Here is a 15,332-nt window from a genome sequence, read left to right as displayed (position 1 = left end):
CAAAACTTGTCACTGTGTAAATATTTCTGGACCTAAGTTCAAGGCCGGTTTTAGACAAAGTGGGGCCCCAAATGCTCACATATTGCACCATCACACAGAAACATTTCTGTTGTATTTAAATGCGCTGAGTTCAGGCCATTAAACGAGTTACAATATTGAAGTTGTTCAATGCTTGTTCCCCGGCCTCTTTACTCCAGCTGAGGAAGAATGATGGGGAGAGTCGATCCTCAATACAGTGTAATGCAGGTCCCATAATACATATAGTATAATGCACTGACCATGGTCCTTAAGAGTACAATGCTGCCCCCCTCATAGAGTATAATTTAGCCCCCCTCATAGAGCATAATGCAGCCCCCACAGAGTATAATGCAGCCCCACACACAGTATAATTCAGCCCCACACACAGTATAATTCAGCCCTCCACAAACGCACAGAATAGTGCAGTTCCCCCATGTACATTAAACTATGTAGCCCCTCCACACACACAGTATAATGCAGCCCCCACAAACACAGTATAGTGCAGTCCCCCCCACACACAGTATAATGCAACCCCCCACTCACAGTATAGTGCAGCCCCCACAAACAGTATAATGCAGCCTCACCTACACACAGTATAATGCAGCTCCACAAACACAGTATAGAGCAGCTCCCACACACAGTATAGTGCAGCTCCCACACACAGTATAGTGCAGCTCCCACACACAGTATAGTGCAGCTCCCACACACAGTATAGTGCAGCCCTCACAAACACAGTATAATGCAGCCTCACCCACACACAGTATAATGCAGCCTCACCCACACACAGTATAATGCAGCCTCATGCACACAGTAAATGCAGCCCCCACAAACAGTATAGAGCAGCCCCCAAAAACACAGTATAGTGCAGCCCCCACACACAGTATAGTGCAGCTGCCACACACAGTATAGTGCAGCTGCCACACACAGTATAGTGCAGCTGCCACACACAGTATAGTGCAGCTGCCACACACAGTATAGTGCAGCTGCCACACACAGTATAGTGCAGCTGCCACACACAGTATAGTGCAGCTGCCACACACAGTATAGTGCAGCTGCCACACACAGTATAGTGCAGCTGCCACACACAGTATAGGGCAGCTGCCACACACAGTATAGTGCAGCTGCCACACACAGTATAGTGCAGCTGCCACACACAGTATAGTGCAGCTGCCACACACAGTATAGTGCAGCTGCCACACACAGTATAGTGCAGCTGCCACACACAGTATAGTGCAGCTGCCACACACAGTACAGGGCAGCCCCCACATACAGTATAAATCAGTCCCCCACATACAGTGTAATGCAGCCCCCCACTCAGTTTAAAGCAGTCCTCCCACATAGTGTACTGCAGCCCCCCACTCACAGTATAGTGCAACACCCCACACAGTGTAATTTAGCCCCCCACTCACAGTATAATGCAGCCCCCCACACACACACAGTATAGTGCAGCCACACACACAATACTTACCTCTCCTCCTCGTTCCCTTGCTGCTCTGGCTTCTGCACAGCATCTAAGCATCTCATCAGCTCCACTGCTGGCACACGCTGAGTCAGAGGCTGAGGGGGGAATGATGGGAGAGGGAGCGTCACTTGATGCACTCTCCTCCATCACTCCTTTCATCTGTATTGACATCTATGATGCCGATAAGTTGAATGTTGAATGGAGGGGGCGGCGCCAGACAGCTCATACTCAGGGGCCCATAGCAGCTGCTTGGCTTGCCGTTATTAGCGGCACACCACTGGCTGGGGGCCCCTGGAGGGGCAGGGGCCTTTGGCAGCTGCCTGGTGTGCCTGCCCTGCCTAACTTTATATTATAGAGACTAGTAATCTGTTTGTGGATTTTGTATTAGTCTCAACAAATGCTGTATTATGTGCAGTAAATAAAACTCAATGCCATTAAAATGCTTATTCCTAGACTTTTCAGCATCTACAGTGCATTTTTTTAAAGGGGGGGGGGGGGTTGGAATGAGAAATTTTATGGGAAATAAATTTGCTCAGTGTGTTTTTGGTTCCACAACTGCACTCTTGGGGCATAACACAAGGGCATGACTAGGCCTTGTATGGCTAGTTTACACATTGTTTGCTTATCTGTAGTGTGCTGCATGGTCAAGAAGCGCAGTTATAACTTTGCAGCAATTATAGGTGAATCTGTTGAGGAATCTCAGAAAGTGCAGGTGAGCTACGTAATTTGTATTTATGGTACTTCACCTGGACTTGTGAAACTGCAGGGACTTTCTTGTGTAAGGTCTGGGCTGAGCTGCACACAATCCCTCTGCAAATGCAATGTAAAAGCCTAGCCCGTCATGTCCTAATCCCCGCAGAGGATTGTAGGGAAGCGACTGCTGCAGCCAGTTGTCTTACTGCCAGTCACAAATAGTAAAAAGGAGGAGAGAGGGACGTGCCTGTGCTCCTGAGACTCCGACGAGTTTGTTATATATTTTTTTTAGTTTTGTTTGATCCTATTTTGTGTCACAAAAGGAGAGAGGATATGTTTTGTGTATTTTCTATATTTAGAAGTTTAGACCTTTCCCGATTCTTGCTCTACCCCACTACTTGTATCTATCTGAAAAGAGAGGAGGATGGGAACGGTAACACCTGTGTGCTATAAGCAGGCTTTGTTTGGTTTGTGTGGGCATACACCTCCTGGATTTGCAACATTGTAAATATAATTCTAATTATGCAAATATGAAATGTGGAAGTGCCAGGAACAATCATTCTCTTCAGATCATTTAAAGCAACCTGCCTGGTTATGGCCAGTGCTGTGCCATGGATTTGTCGTGAGATCTGTGACAAAAAGAAAACTGTGGATTTAAATTAAAATCTGTTAAATGGGTGCAGATTCTTTTCTGCAACAAGTGTATAGATTTTATTAAATTTTCATCCTTTTTGCTGCTAATGAAATGTGCAAAATATTAGCTGCATATCTGAATACAACCAGAAGGTTATGTGCACATAGTGCGTTTTTGCAGCATTTTTTTCCTTCGTGCAAATGGACCAAAAACCATATGGAATCCTTATGCATGTGTTTTTGGTTCTAGAATTGTTCGCTTGTTGCTACAAGACTGGGGAGTCCACCACTCCTCTGTGGGTCATTTGCATTGAAGCTGTTCCATCTTGCATGTCCACATGGATATTTTCTCTCTGAACCCTGCTTATACAGGTACTATACAGATGATCTGGTTTTTAAATACATCAGATAGGGATTATATACATTAGACAGGACTGCTCTATTATGGGTATGCCTTGACGATTGGTGGAGCAGCTTAATATACATTTTTTTACAAAAAAAAACGTATTAACTAAATACCCTGTATTTTTTTTCATTTTTTAACTCACTGTGCGCTTTTGTATCTTATAGACTCTTCTCCATTACTAACCTGTGGGCTTGATGTCACCTAACAATACAAAGGTGACATCAACCTCACAATTATGAACCCCACTTGCCACCGCTACAGGGCAAAAGAGCGAGGCTAAGCGCCAGATTTGGCTCATCTTATAGATGCGCCTTTTCTGGGGTTGCTGAAAGCTGATGTTTGTAGTCTGGGAGGGGCCAATATCCATGGCCCCTTCTTAGGCTATTAATATCAGCCTGCAGCTGTCTGCCTAGCCTTTGCTGGTTAGATTTTATAGTGGGACCCTATGTCAATTTTTTTTGTTTGGGGTCCCCCTGTAAAATAGCCAGTAAAGTTTAAGCAAACAGCTGTGAGCTGATATTAATAGCCTGGGAACCTTTATGGCTCCTTCCCAGAATTTTAGCATCAGCCCTCAGCCATTGGCTTTCCCTCTGCTGGTTATTAAAATTCCATGGGAGCCCGCGCAATTTTTTTAAATTTAAAATTAACAGTTGCTGCTGGTTACAGCCTATGTAAGTTTGTTTTGTAATTGCTCCTACATAGGCTGGTGACTGTGTGTTGTCTGTGTATTTAATTATCGGCCTAGTAATGAGGGTGTCGGGCTGACACCTTTTCCTTACTAAGCCTAGAGGTAGGTGTCAATGACAGCTGCTGACACCAAGCCCTGCTACTGCATCAGCGTGAAAAAGGTGGTGTTGAACCAAGAAATTACATCACAATTTTTTTTTTTTAAAGATATCTTTATTTAGTTCAAAAAAGGATTCAATGCTGTACAAAACCGCATACAACAACGCAGGAAAAACCCGTGTATACATAGTCTAAAGAGGTTTTTCAGAAAATGGATAAATTGAAGCCGCCACTTTAGTGCAGTTTGGTGGGGTTAGTGGGATCCTACCCTACTGATAGCGATAGACCAGATTTGGGCAAATTGTGATCCACAGGCCACATCTAGCCCTTTTGGCTTTTTCTGTCCAGCCCATAGATTGGGACAGGCAAAGGGCTGGAAAATAAATAAAATGCAACGAAACAGAAGTTCAGGAATGTCAGCAACTATGTGCACCTAACCCCGTAGACCTGACTTGTACATGCAGATCTGGTGTACATGCAACAAGGAAGAATAGAAGGAATATGAGCGAGAAAAAAATAGAATTGGAAAAGGAGCAAAACAAAGCTGGACAAAGAGAGAGTGAGATTGTGACAGACATCAAGACCAGGACAGAGACTATGGGAAAGATCATAGTAAGGATCAACGCCGATCATGGTACCGTCTATGCTTATTATACATATGGCTGAAAAGCAGGAGCATATGATTTATAAAAAGCAGTAAGCTATACTCTTGCCATTGAATTTGCAACATTTTTTCATAATTTGCATATCATTAACATGTATATCCATCCTATGATTTCCATAATTCCACAACACTTCCTTCTTGGTGATTGTTGCAGTGTGTATTGTGTGGATTTGCTGCGCCAGGTTCTTATGCATGTTACGTAAGCCCTATTGTAACGTGTTAGAAGTGTCAGCTGGTCAACATAATTAATTCTGCTCAATATTAAAGTGATAAAATTAATAATAAGGGTTCGCTCACATTAGGGTATTAATCAGACTAGTGCAATGCGAGGAAAAAAAATCGCATTGCACTCTTCCCAATGTTATTCAATGAGTCAGTGCTGATTTGTGAGATCTTCCTCAGCTGTAATCGGGCTGAGGATAAAATCGCAGCGTGCTGTGATAACCAGCAAAGGTAAAAGCAGACAGCTGTGGGCTGATACTATCAGACTGCGAAGGTCCCTGGTTATTGGTCCCTTCCCAGCCTAAAAATACTAGCCTGCCGCCGCCCTACCCAATTCTGGCGCTTTTTCTTCAGTGCTCCTGATTGCCCTGGTGTGTTGGCAATCAGGATAATGGGGCTTGTCAAAAATCACAACTGGCATCAAGCCTTGGGTTTATGAATGGAGAGGTGTCTATCAGACACACCCATTACTAACCCAGTAATAAAAAAAGACAAAAAAAATATTTTTATTTGAATAAACACTCCCAGACAGACTCCCTGGTTCACCAATTTATTGAAAGAAGAAAAAAAAGATGCAGGTCCGATATAGACCAGATAATCCAATGTCAACCGAATCCACACGACTATGCTATATTCACCTGTCCCCGTTCCACCACTGCGCGACGCTCTGTCTTCCACGTCCTCTGCCTGTGACATTCAGGTCAGATGGCGCAATGATGTGGTTAGTGCGCGCCCTCTGACTGAACAGTCACAGCCAGAGGACCCGGAAGACGGAGCAGCGCGCAGCGGTGGAACGGGGACAGGTGAATATAGCAAGTGCCGGGGACCAGAGCCAGCGGCGACTCCGGCACCTGACCCTCATACCGCGCCGGTGTCCCTACCTGCTCAGGACACTGGCACTCGGCGCCCAGCGACGATAGGTGAGTATGTCAGGTTTTTTTTTAATCGCAGCAGCATAAGGGGCATATTATACTATGGAGCATCTCATGGGGACCATCAACCTTTATGGAGCAGCGTACAGAGCATATGGATGGGAGCAGCACATAACAGGATGGGGGTGCAGGATGGGTGCAGCACATTACAGAATGGGGGCGCAGGATGGGAGCAGCACATGACAGAATGGGGGTGCAGGATGGGAGCACCACATGACAGAATGGGGGTGCAGGATGGGAGCACCACATGACAGGATGGGGGCGCAGGACGGGAGCACCACATGACAGAATGGGGGCGCAGGACGGGAGCACCACATGACAGAATGGGGGTGCAGGATGGGAGTGCAGGATGGGATCACCACATGACAGAATGGGGGCGCAGTATGGGAGCACCACATGACAGGATGAGGGCGCAGGATGGGAGCAGCACATACCAGAATGGGGGCGCATGATGGAAGCACCAGATGACAGAATGGGGGCGCAGAATGGGAGCACCACATGACAGGATGGGGGCGCAGGATGGGAGAGCAGAATGGGAGCACCACATGACAGAATGGGGGTGCAGGATGGGAGCACTACATGACAGGATGGGGGCGCAGGACGGGAGCACCACATGACAGAATGGGGGCGCAGGACGGGAGCACCACATGACAGAATGGGGGCGCAGGATGGGAGTGCAGGATGGGATCACCACATGACAGAATGGGGGCGCAGTATGGGAGCACCACATGACAGGATGGGGGCGCAGGATGGGAGCAGCACATACCAGAATGGGGGCGCATGATGGAAGCACCTGATGACAGAATGGGGGCGCAGAATGGGAGCACCACATGACAGGATGGGGGCGCAGGATGGGAGAGCAGAATGGGAGCACCACATGACAGAATGGGGGCGTAGAATGGGAGCACCACATGACAGGATGGGGGCGCAGGATGGGAGCACCACATGACAGAATGGGGGTGCAGGATGGGAGCACCACATGACAGGATAGGGATGCAAGATGTTAGCAGCACATGACACGATTAGGGCGCAGGATGGAAGAAGCACATACAGTACCAGGATGGAGACCATATACAAATGTACCTGGTACATTGACTAAACCAGGGGTTCCCAACTCCAGGCCTCGAGGGCCGCCAACAGTGCAGGTTTTCAGGATTTCTTTAGTATTGCATCGGTGGTAATGTGATCATCTGCACAGGTGATGATTCCAACCCCTGTGCAATACTAAGGAAATCCTGAAAACCTGCATTGTTGGCGGCCCTCGAGGCCTGGAGTTGGGGACCCCTGGACTAAACGCTGATGAAACTCTGATCTGCAAGACTGATGACACTTGTACCATACATGAAAATCACTGATGTCTGAACCAGGCTGTAGTTGGTTGGAGCCAGGTTTTTGACCTAAAGGAGGATGTTTGTAGATGTTGCGCCCTTTAAATTACTACACGTCTGACTGCGGCCGAACCGTCTCTCTGACTTTGTATATTGTGTTGGATTTTATTTTCAATATCTGAGAATATGATAATGGTAGGAAGGGGAGAGGATTACTGCGTCTTATCACAGTCGGAAGCAAAACCATTAAATCCTAGTAATGCTGAGTGAACAACATATTAGGTTTTCTATTTCCATTGCCAGTATATTGTGACGTACATGTAATAAGATATGCTCATTGTGTAGATGGATAAATGGAATACAATGACATTGTTAGGGTTTTTTTCTTTTTTCAGTATCAAATAGTTAAAAGGCTATTCTAGAAATGTATATTCTTGTGCGTTTACCTCTTTGGTATCCTAAGGTTTAAGATTTTAGTTACTTATTAGGCTGGTTTCACATTTGCGTTTTTTGCCGCTGCGTTTGTAACGCATAAAAACACATGCGTATTGTTTTCCTATATTTAACATTAAAAATGCATGCATTTTTTTTGTACGCGTTTGACGACGCATGCGTCTTTTTGTCGCTTGCGGCTTGGCGTGGAAATGCAACATGTAGTAATTTCTAGAGGCTTTTTTTGCCGCAAAAAAACGCATGCGTTCGATTGCGTCAACAAAACCTATTGCTGTCTATGTAAACGCATGCGTTTTTAACACATGCGTTTGGTTGCGTTTTTGAACGCATGCGTTTTCATAGAGAAAAACAAGTCTAGACACTGATAAGCCACCCCCCACCATCATGGTGATATAGGTATCCAAACCCTAACCCTAGCCCTAACCCTAAGCCAAAAGGGATCCAAACCCTAGCCCTAACCCTAGCCCTAACCCTAACTGGATCCTAACCCTAACCCTAGCCCTAACCCTAATGGGAAAGTGGAAATAAATACATTTTTTTAATTTTTCCCTAACTAAGGAGTTGATGTAGGGGGTTTGATTTCTATTTGTAAGGGGTTTTCTAGTGGATTTTTATGATTGGCAGCCGTCACACACTGAAAGACGCTTTTTATTCCAAAAAATATTTTTTGCATTACCATATTTTGAGAGCTACAATTTTCCATATTTTGGTCCACAGAGTCATGTGAGGTCTTGTTTTTTGCGGGACGAGTTGACATTTTTATTGGTAAAATTTTAGGGGACAGGACATTTTTGATTGCTTTTTATTCCGATTTTTGTGAAGCAGAATGAACAAAAAATAGCTTGTGAAACTTCTCATCATGCGTACCAAAAGCGCAAATGCAGGAAAAAACGCATGTACTGTAAACGCGTACAAATGCTGCGTTTTTTAACCGCATGCGACAACGCATGCGTCTAAAAAACGCAGCGTTTGTACGCGTTTACATGCGTTTTTTTCACCACTTGTGGATGCGTTTAAAACACTGCAGATTTAAACGCAAATGTGAAACCAGCCTTAGTGATGAGCGCACATGCTCGTATAAGGTGTTTTCTGAGCATGCTCGGGTGCTAAACGAGTGTCTTCGGCGTGCTCAAATAATATGTTTGAGTAGCCGCGGCTGCATGTGTTGAGGCTGTTGAATAGCCGTGAGACATGCAGCTGCTGCGACTTGAACATAGAGTATCATGCTCGAATACTATTGGCACACAAGCGTGCTTGGATAACACATTGTCCGAGCACGTTCGCTCATCAGTATTATCTTTCGATGTCTAGAATTGGAAGACTACAGCCTGAAAGGGAATTGTCAGCAGGTTTTTTTTTCTTCACTTAAATGGAGAGCAGTATAATGTAGAGACAGACACGGATTCCAGCGATGTGTCACTTACTAGTCTGCTTGATGTAGTTTTGATTAAAATCACTGTTTTGTCAGCATAAGATTTTCACTAAAGTACTAGTGAACTTGCTGCCATGTTGTCTTCCATAATCATGAGCTCTGTATTACTCTGCCCGCACCGCTGATTGGCAGCTTTATGCCTATGCACAGTGTACAGAGAAAGCTGCCAATCAGTCATGTGGGCGGGGTTATAAAGGGCTCAGCATTCGGAGAACTGCTAGATCTGCAGCAGAGAAAACTTATCAAATATGCCGCAAAGCAGCCCAGTAAGTAATCCAACACTGTAATTAGTGTCTGTGTCTTTACTTGTTAAAGCGGTGTTCTTCTTGGCAGAGGTCCTACCTCTGGGACCACTGCGTATCCTGAAAACGAGAGAACCGAGGTCATGAAGCATTTCAGCCTCACAGCGGCTCTGCTGGCGACACACTGAGCAGTGATCTGCGGCTTATCCCCATTTACCTGAACATGGCTCCCGGGTTGTTATAGCACCCGGTAGTGCCGGAGATTGGCAAATGGCACTATGCAAATAAGAGATGTGAAAGCTCATCATTGCTTCATCAGCGCTGCTGCTCTTCATTGTTTGGCACCACTTCCTATTCTGCAAAAAAGCAAACAAAAAAAAGTCTCATGAAATCGTCCTCTCTAGCGATCAGCTTATTGGTGCTGGTCCTCTATGGGCAGCTCTCACATGGGGGGTCAGATAAACTCTTCTCACGGTCTACCCGTACTCCGATTACATGCGAGTATCCCATAGAAGAAGTGCTACCCTGTAAGTCCATGCCTGACCCTCTAACAAGACCTTCACATTTGTTATTAATGGGACTTCTCATCAAGTGTTCATTCATTCATTCATTCATTCATTCATGTATGTATCAGTAAGCTTAGCAAATTGGAAACGAACACTAAATCTTACTGAGCCTTACCCGCACTCCTGGCATCTTAGATCTTGGGAGGCTGCCTTCATCTCCTCCAAACTCCAAAATTTGTACTGGCTGTGGGTTACTCTACCAATATCTCTTAAACACCCCCTTTAATTCTCAGACTGCCCCTCAACCTGAGCTTTTTAGCTCGATGTCATGAGCAAAATATACTTTTCTATCCTTGGTGTAATTTTCAGAGAGAGGCACCAGAGGGCTGCCAGCCGACTGATCGGGCGAAGTAAGGTTATCAGAAGGCATGTGTGCCACAACAAATGGCTGCTGAACCCTGGTTAGGGCTTTTCTCCCATTACACTGCGCTCTCACTAACAACTTTTATCTACTGCGCCCAGCGTGACTGAATAAATCCAACATGACGCATCAACCAATTTCAACAATTGGTTGTCATGTAGGACACTGAGGCCAAGGATTGGCAGATGTTCCAAATTGGTGTTTTTAGATGTCCAAAATCTGTAGTGCGTGGCCCGCTCCACGGCTAATTGCCTGAAGGTTTTCATTGTAGATACTACAGCAAAGTACAATGCGTGTTAATGATTGATCTAGAGGGGGTGGCTAACTTGGGGTCTTCTATAGTGAAGTGTTAATCTCTCCACTAATTGTCGGTGATTTTTATTTTGTGTTCCAGCCAATGAAGCCACTGAAAGCCACTGCCACAACCTCACAGCCTGTTCTAACCATGCAGCAAATAGATGCCATATTTTACAAGGTCCAGGATATCTACGAGATCCACAAAGACTTCTATGACAGCCTCTGCCCCTGCGTGCAAGAATGGGATGACAAAACCACTGTTGGACACCTCTTCCAAAAACTGGTAAGATAAAAAAAAGGATCCCCAACAGCAGGGAGTATCGCTGTTATTCCAGATACAATATTACAGGATCACATCTCGGATCTGGCCGCACATTGTTATCAGTAGTCGCTAATGAACCTTTACTGGCTGATCCTCTCGTTGGTTTTCCAGCCTTCACTTTTAAAGGGGAAGGGGGATTCTAAGTTTATACAAAAGTTGGCCAAGAGTGGTAAATGCTCTAAAATCAAGATAAAAACAATTCTATCCCGTTCCATCCTCGCTGCATGAATGGTCCTCGCTAATCCTGCAGTGATGACATCTCATTGATTAGTCTCATGAACTATGCAGCCAATAAAAGGATTTTCGCCGTCCTGTATTGTAAATATAAGGGTCACCTCGGGGTAAAGTGATTGCCTGTAAAGTGATGCTAGGCAGACATCACTACAGGACTGGTGGGCAAAACATGGTCTTCTTGTCCTCATAACCCACCACAATTTAAAATTGCTTTTTGAAGGACATGGTGGTTTAATATCTCCAATAACTGTCCTGATCCTCCTGCCCTTTAACTTGCCATCCAGTCTTTTTAAAGTAAATCTATCAGGTGGTATTTGCTATGTAATCTGAGAGTACCATAATGTAGGCTCAGAGACCCCAATTCTAGTGACTTGTCACTTGCTAGGCTGTGTGCTGCTTTTTTTTAAATACAAGTAATGTTTTATCAGCAAGAGATCACTACAGGACAACTGGCCTCATGCCTCCTAGTCCAACCACTCTCCCAGCACTGATGAGCAGCTCTGTCACTATACAATGTACAGAAAGCTGTGGTGTGCTTATACACAGCTCATCGATGTACTGCAGAGAAAACTTTGATTCTATCACAGCCGCTGCACCCAGTAAATTAAGTGACACATCACTGGAATCATCTCTGTCCCTACATCATGCTGCTGTCAGATTTATATAGCAAAATCCTGCTGACAGATTCCCCTTAAGTAGGTAGCATTTGTCAGTATTCTACCAGCACTAAAGGAGCTGAAACGTCCTTTCCCAGTATGCATGGTTCCTGCCATTGTCTGATGACCTGCACTCACTGATCTGAAAGTCTGCCTCTGTTACCCCTGTATACAGGGTGACGGCACTCACTGATCTGAAAGTCTGCCTCTGTTACCCCTGTATACAGGGTGACGGCACTCACTGATCTGAAAGTCTGCCTCTGTTACCCCTGTATACAGGGTGACGGCACTCACTGATCTGAAAGTCTGCCTCTGTTACCCCTGTATACAGGGTGACGGCACTCACTGATCTGAAAGTCTGCCTCTGTTACCCCTGTATACAGGGTGACGGCACTCACTGATCTGAAAGTCTGCCTCTGTTACCCCTGTATATTCATTCAATGGGATTGAGCTGCAGTACTGTGCACATACTAGCCATGGTGGGAGTGATCGACGGAGCCCATTTGTTTAGCTGATTAGCAGGAGTCTGGATGTCTGACCTCACCGATACATCTGCTGTGGCATTTCATAACACAAAACAATACAATCAAATCATGCTGCAATATTCTGCTGACAGATGCCCTGTTGGGGTGCAGACATTGAATAGGATTGATGAAAAGCTAAAAAAAACAAAATGGAAAATGTGCAGCATTTTTCTAATTTAAACTACTTCTCTCTCCGCATTTGTTACATTTTTTTTTATTTCACATCTGCATATACATTAGATATACATATAAAATCTTTTGACATTTCATGTTTCGACTGGACAGAGCGATTGACGCAGTTCATTTATTTTTCATGATGTTCTGTCTGAAATGGAAGTTTTAAAATGAAGTGCCCAATAATTGCATTTGTACCTATTTTTGTTTTTTTTTTGTGTGTGGGTGTTTTGTGCCTTTTTTGTTTGTGTCAATATTTTTTTCCTTTACAGCTATTTTGACATATAGTTTATGTGTTTACCTTTTCTTTTCTTTTTTCCCTACTGTGGGTGGAGTTTAGGATGTTTCCACCTTTGTTCTTTTGTGATTTTTCGAAAAGACGTAAAATTTGTTGTAAATGTTCTCCAGTCCCATCCAGGCTCAATAAATAGACATGCTGCAGTCTGGAAAGACGCGCCGCATGTCCGTCTCCGCAGGCCATCCGCTGGCTTCTGTCAACACATAGTGGACATGGGATTTCCTGAAATCTCATCCACTGTGCTGTAACATAGGTTCGCAGCGTCTACTGATCATGGGCACATACAGTCAGATGTTTCTACAGTTATTGAAGTACGGTTATAAGCATTTCATACGTTTTTAAACTGTTCTTGACAGATATATTATGTTTAAGAAAGACTCAATATTTACAGTGTTGGCCCTTATTTTTCAAGACTGACCTGGCAGCTAGATGTCCGCTTCTGGCAATAATCGTGACTGACAGGCAACCCATTCAGTGCTTGGATGAAAAACGAGCCCACACATTAATGGCCTCAGTACACTTTATTGTTGGCACGACAAAGGACTCATGGTAGTGCTCACCTTTTCTTCTACAGACAATCACTCTTCCAGATGTCCCAAATAGTCTGAGGGGCTTCATCAGACAAAATACGGTAACTTTACCCCAATCCTCTGCAGTCCTATTATACCTGTACTTAATGCAGAAGCTCAGTCAGAGGTTTCTCTGTTGGCATTATTAACCTCCAAAAGCCTTTTTTAAAGTGAGTTCTACCAACAATAAACTTCCTGAGACCAATCGTGTGTGAGGGTTTTTCATTCACGGAGTGGGCTCACTCACAATTTTGCTTAAAGGGAACCTGTCAGCAGATTTTGCCGCTTTAAGATGCGGCCACTGCCTTTCAGGAGCGCCGATGCCGGGGAGCGAAAAAGAAGCAGGAGGGCGGTGCCGCAAGAAGATGGGAGGCCCGGACCTGCGACACCCATCGGCCTGGACCGCCCTTGCAGGTCGGACCGGGGGCATTATAGAATGCCGTAGATAAGCCCTAAAAGGCAGTGGCTGCATCTTATAGCGGCAAAATCTGCTGACCGGATCCCTTTAAGAACACTGCCACAAAAGATGGGATCTAAACATCCACAAAGAGCAACTTCTTTCAATGATCTATGAGCAATTTGATGATGAACAATTATTTTTCCAGCAGGACTGAGACCACGAAACAAGGCAAAAGTGATAACCAAGTGGTTCGGTGAGCAGAACAATTGGTCCAGGCCAGGAAACTTCCCACATCTCAGTCAATTGAGAACCTGCTGTCAATTCTCAAAAAGCGGGTGTTCAACCAAAAACACAGAAACGATCACTGATTAGGCGAGAATGGGCTGTCCTACTTCAGGATTTGGCTCAGAAACCGAACGAGATGCAGAAGTTTTGATTAAAATAAGGGACAGCGCTGTAAATAATTAAGTCTCTGCATAAACTCAGTGTTTGTCCATAGAAATGTCGGACTAAAAGATCTAATAACACCGAAGCAGCAAAGTCTGTGATAACCAAAATTTGTGTCAGTCTCCAAACTTTTGGCCACAACTGTACACTGATAGATTGTGAAACAAGTGTTCTTAATGCGGCTCGTTCATGATAATGTTTAACGATCTGCTGATCACCCATTGAGTGAGCAATAGAATTGTTCATTGGGTGAGAGATCATCATCCTCGGTGATCCCTCATGCTGTGTAAACAGGACTTTCACTAATACAGATCGCTTGACTTTGTGCAGGTCTATTCTGAAGACGGTGAGCTCACTTTCTATAATCATGTCAATGGCGTTATGGCACCACATGCAATCACGGTGATCGGTGTTTGTTCATGGGTAGATTCTACAATGGTCAGTGTGAAGGTGGTGCTTTGGCACACATGCAACGTGCAGCCTTCAGTGACAGTGGCATATGGCACCATTGAGGAGCGTTATGAAGGCAAATGGTGCCCTGCACTGCTGGTGGATTATTGCTGGATGATCAGATAATGAAGAAATGGAATTTAAGGCCACATTCACACGTTCAGTATTTTACATCTTTATTTGTAAGCCAAATCCAGGTAAGAAGCAATAAAAGAAAAAGTATAATAGAAACATTTTATTATTATTATTTCACATTTTTATAGCGCCATTTATTTCATGGCGCTTTACATGTGAAAAGGGGGCAAATATAGACAAGTACAATAAACATGAGCAAAAAAACAAGGCACTAACAGGTACATAAGGAGAGAGGACCCTGCCCGCGAGGGCTCACAGTCTGCAGGGGATGGGTGAGGATACACTAGGAGGGGGTAGAGCTGGTCGTGTGGCGATTTACGTCACCACTTCTGTATTTATCACCCACTCCTGGTTTTGGCTTATAGATACTGATGTGAAATACTGACCAAATACTGCTAGTGTGAACGTGGCCTAGCGAGAAGAAGAAAAAGTGTTTTCTTTCTAATATAATATGCAAATTGCCTCTTCTGAGAAAAAAGAGGACTGAAGAGATAGGAGGCTTTGAGGAAACCAGCCCTGTTAGTGATGTCACGAGGCTGTGGTTTTTTAAGTGACTGCACTTTACCCAGCCTGGGGAGTCTTAGTCTGAGTCTGACTTGAGCCCTCACTGCTAGTCCTGATGCATTGG

General features: G+C 44.7%; 1 protein-coding gene across 4 annotated transcripts in view; it reads left to right on the top strand.

Annotated features, from left to right (window-relative positions):
• The window catches only part of ABR (ABR activator of RhoGEF and GTPase), a 427,958-nt gene that overhangs the window by 251,594 nt on the left and 161,032 nt on the right, over nt 1-15,332 (top strand). For all 4 annotated transcript variants that reach the window (XM_069761141.1, XM_069761142.1, XM_069761143.1 and 1 more), the window contains one exon: nt 10,593-10,778. In XM_069761141.1, coding sequence (XP_069617242.1) covers nt 10,593-10,778 — 186 coding nt within the window. The remainder of the gene's footprint in view (nt 1-10,592; nt 10,779-15,332) is intronic.

The sequence above is a fragment of the Ranitomeya imitator genome, chromosome 3, assembly GCF_032444005.1.
Source record: "Ranitomeya imitator isolate aRanImi1 chromosome 3, aRanImi1.pri, whole genome shotgun sequence".
NCBI classification, from domain to species: domain Eukaryota; kingdom Metazoa; phylum Chordata; class Amphibia; order Anura; family Dendrobatidae; genus Ranitomeya; species Ranitomeya imitator.
The sequence above is the reverse complement of the archived record's forward strand: the minus strand, read 5'-3'. Positions and strand labels throughout refer to the sequence as shown.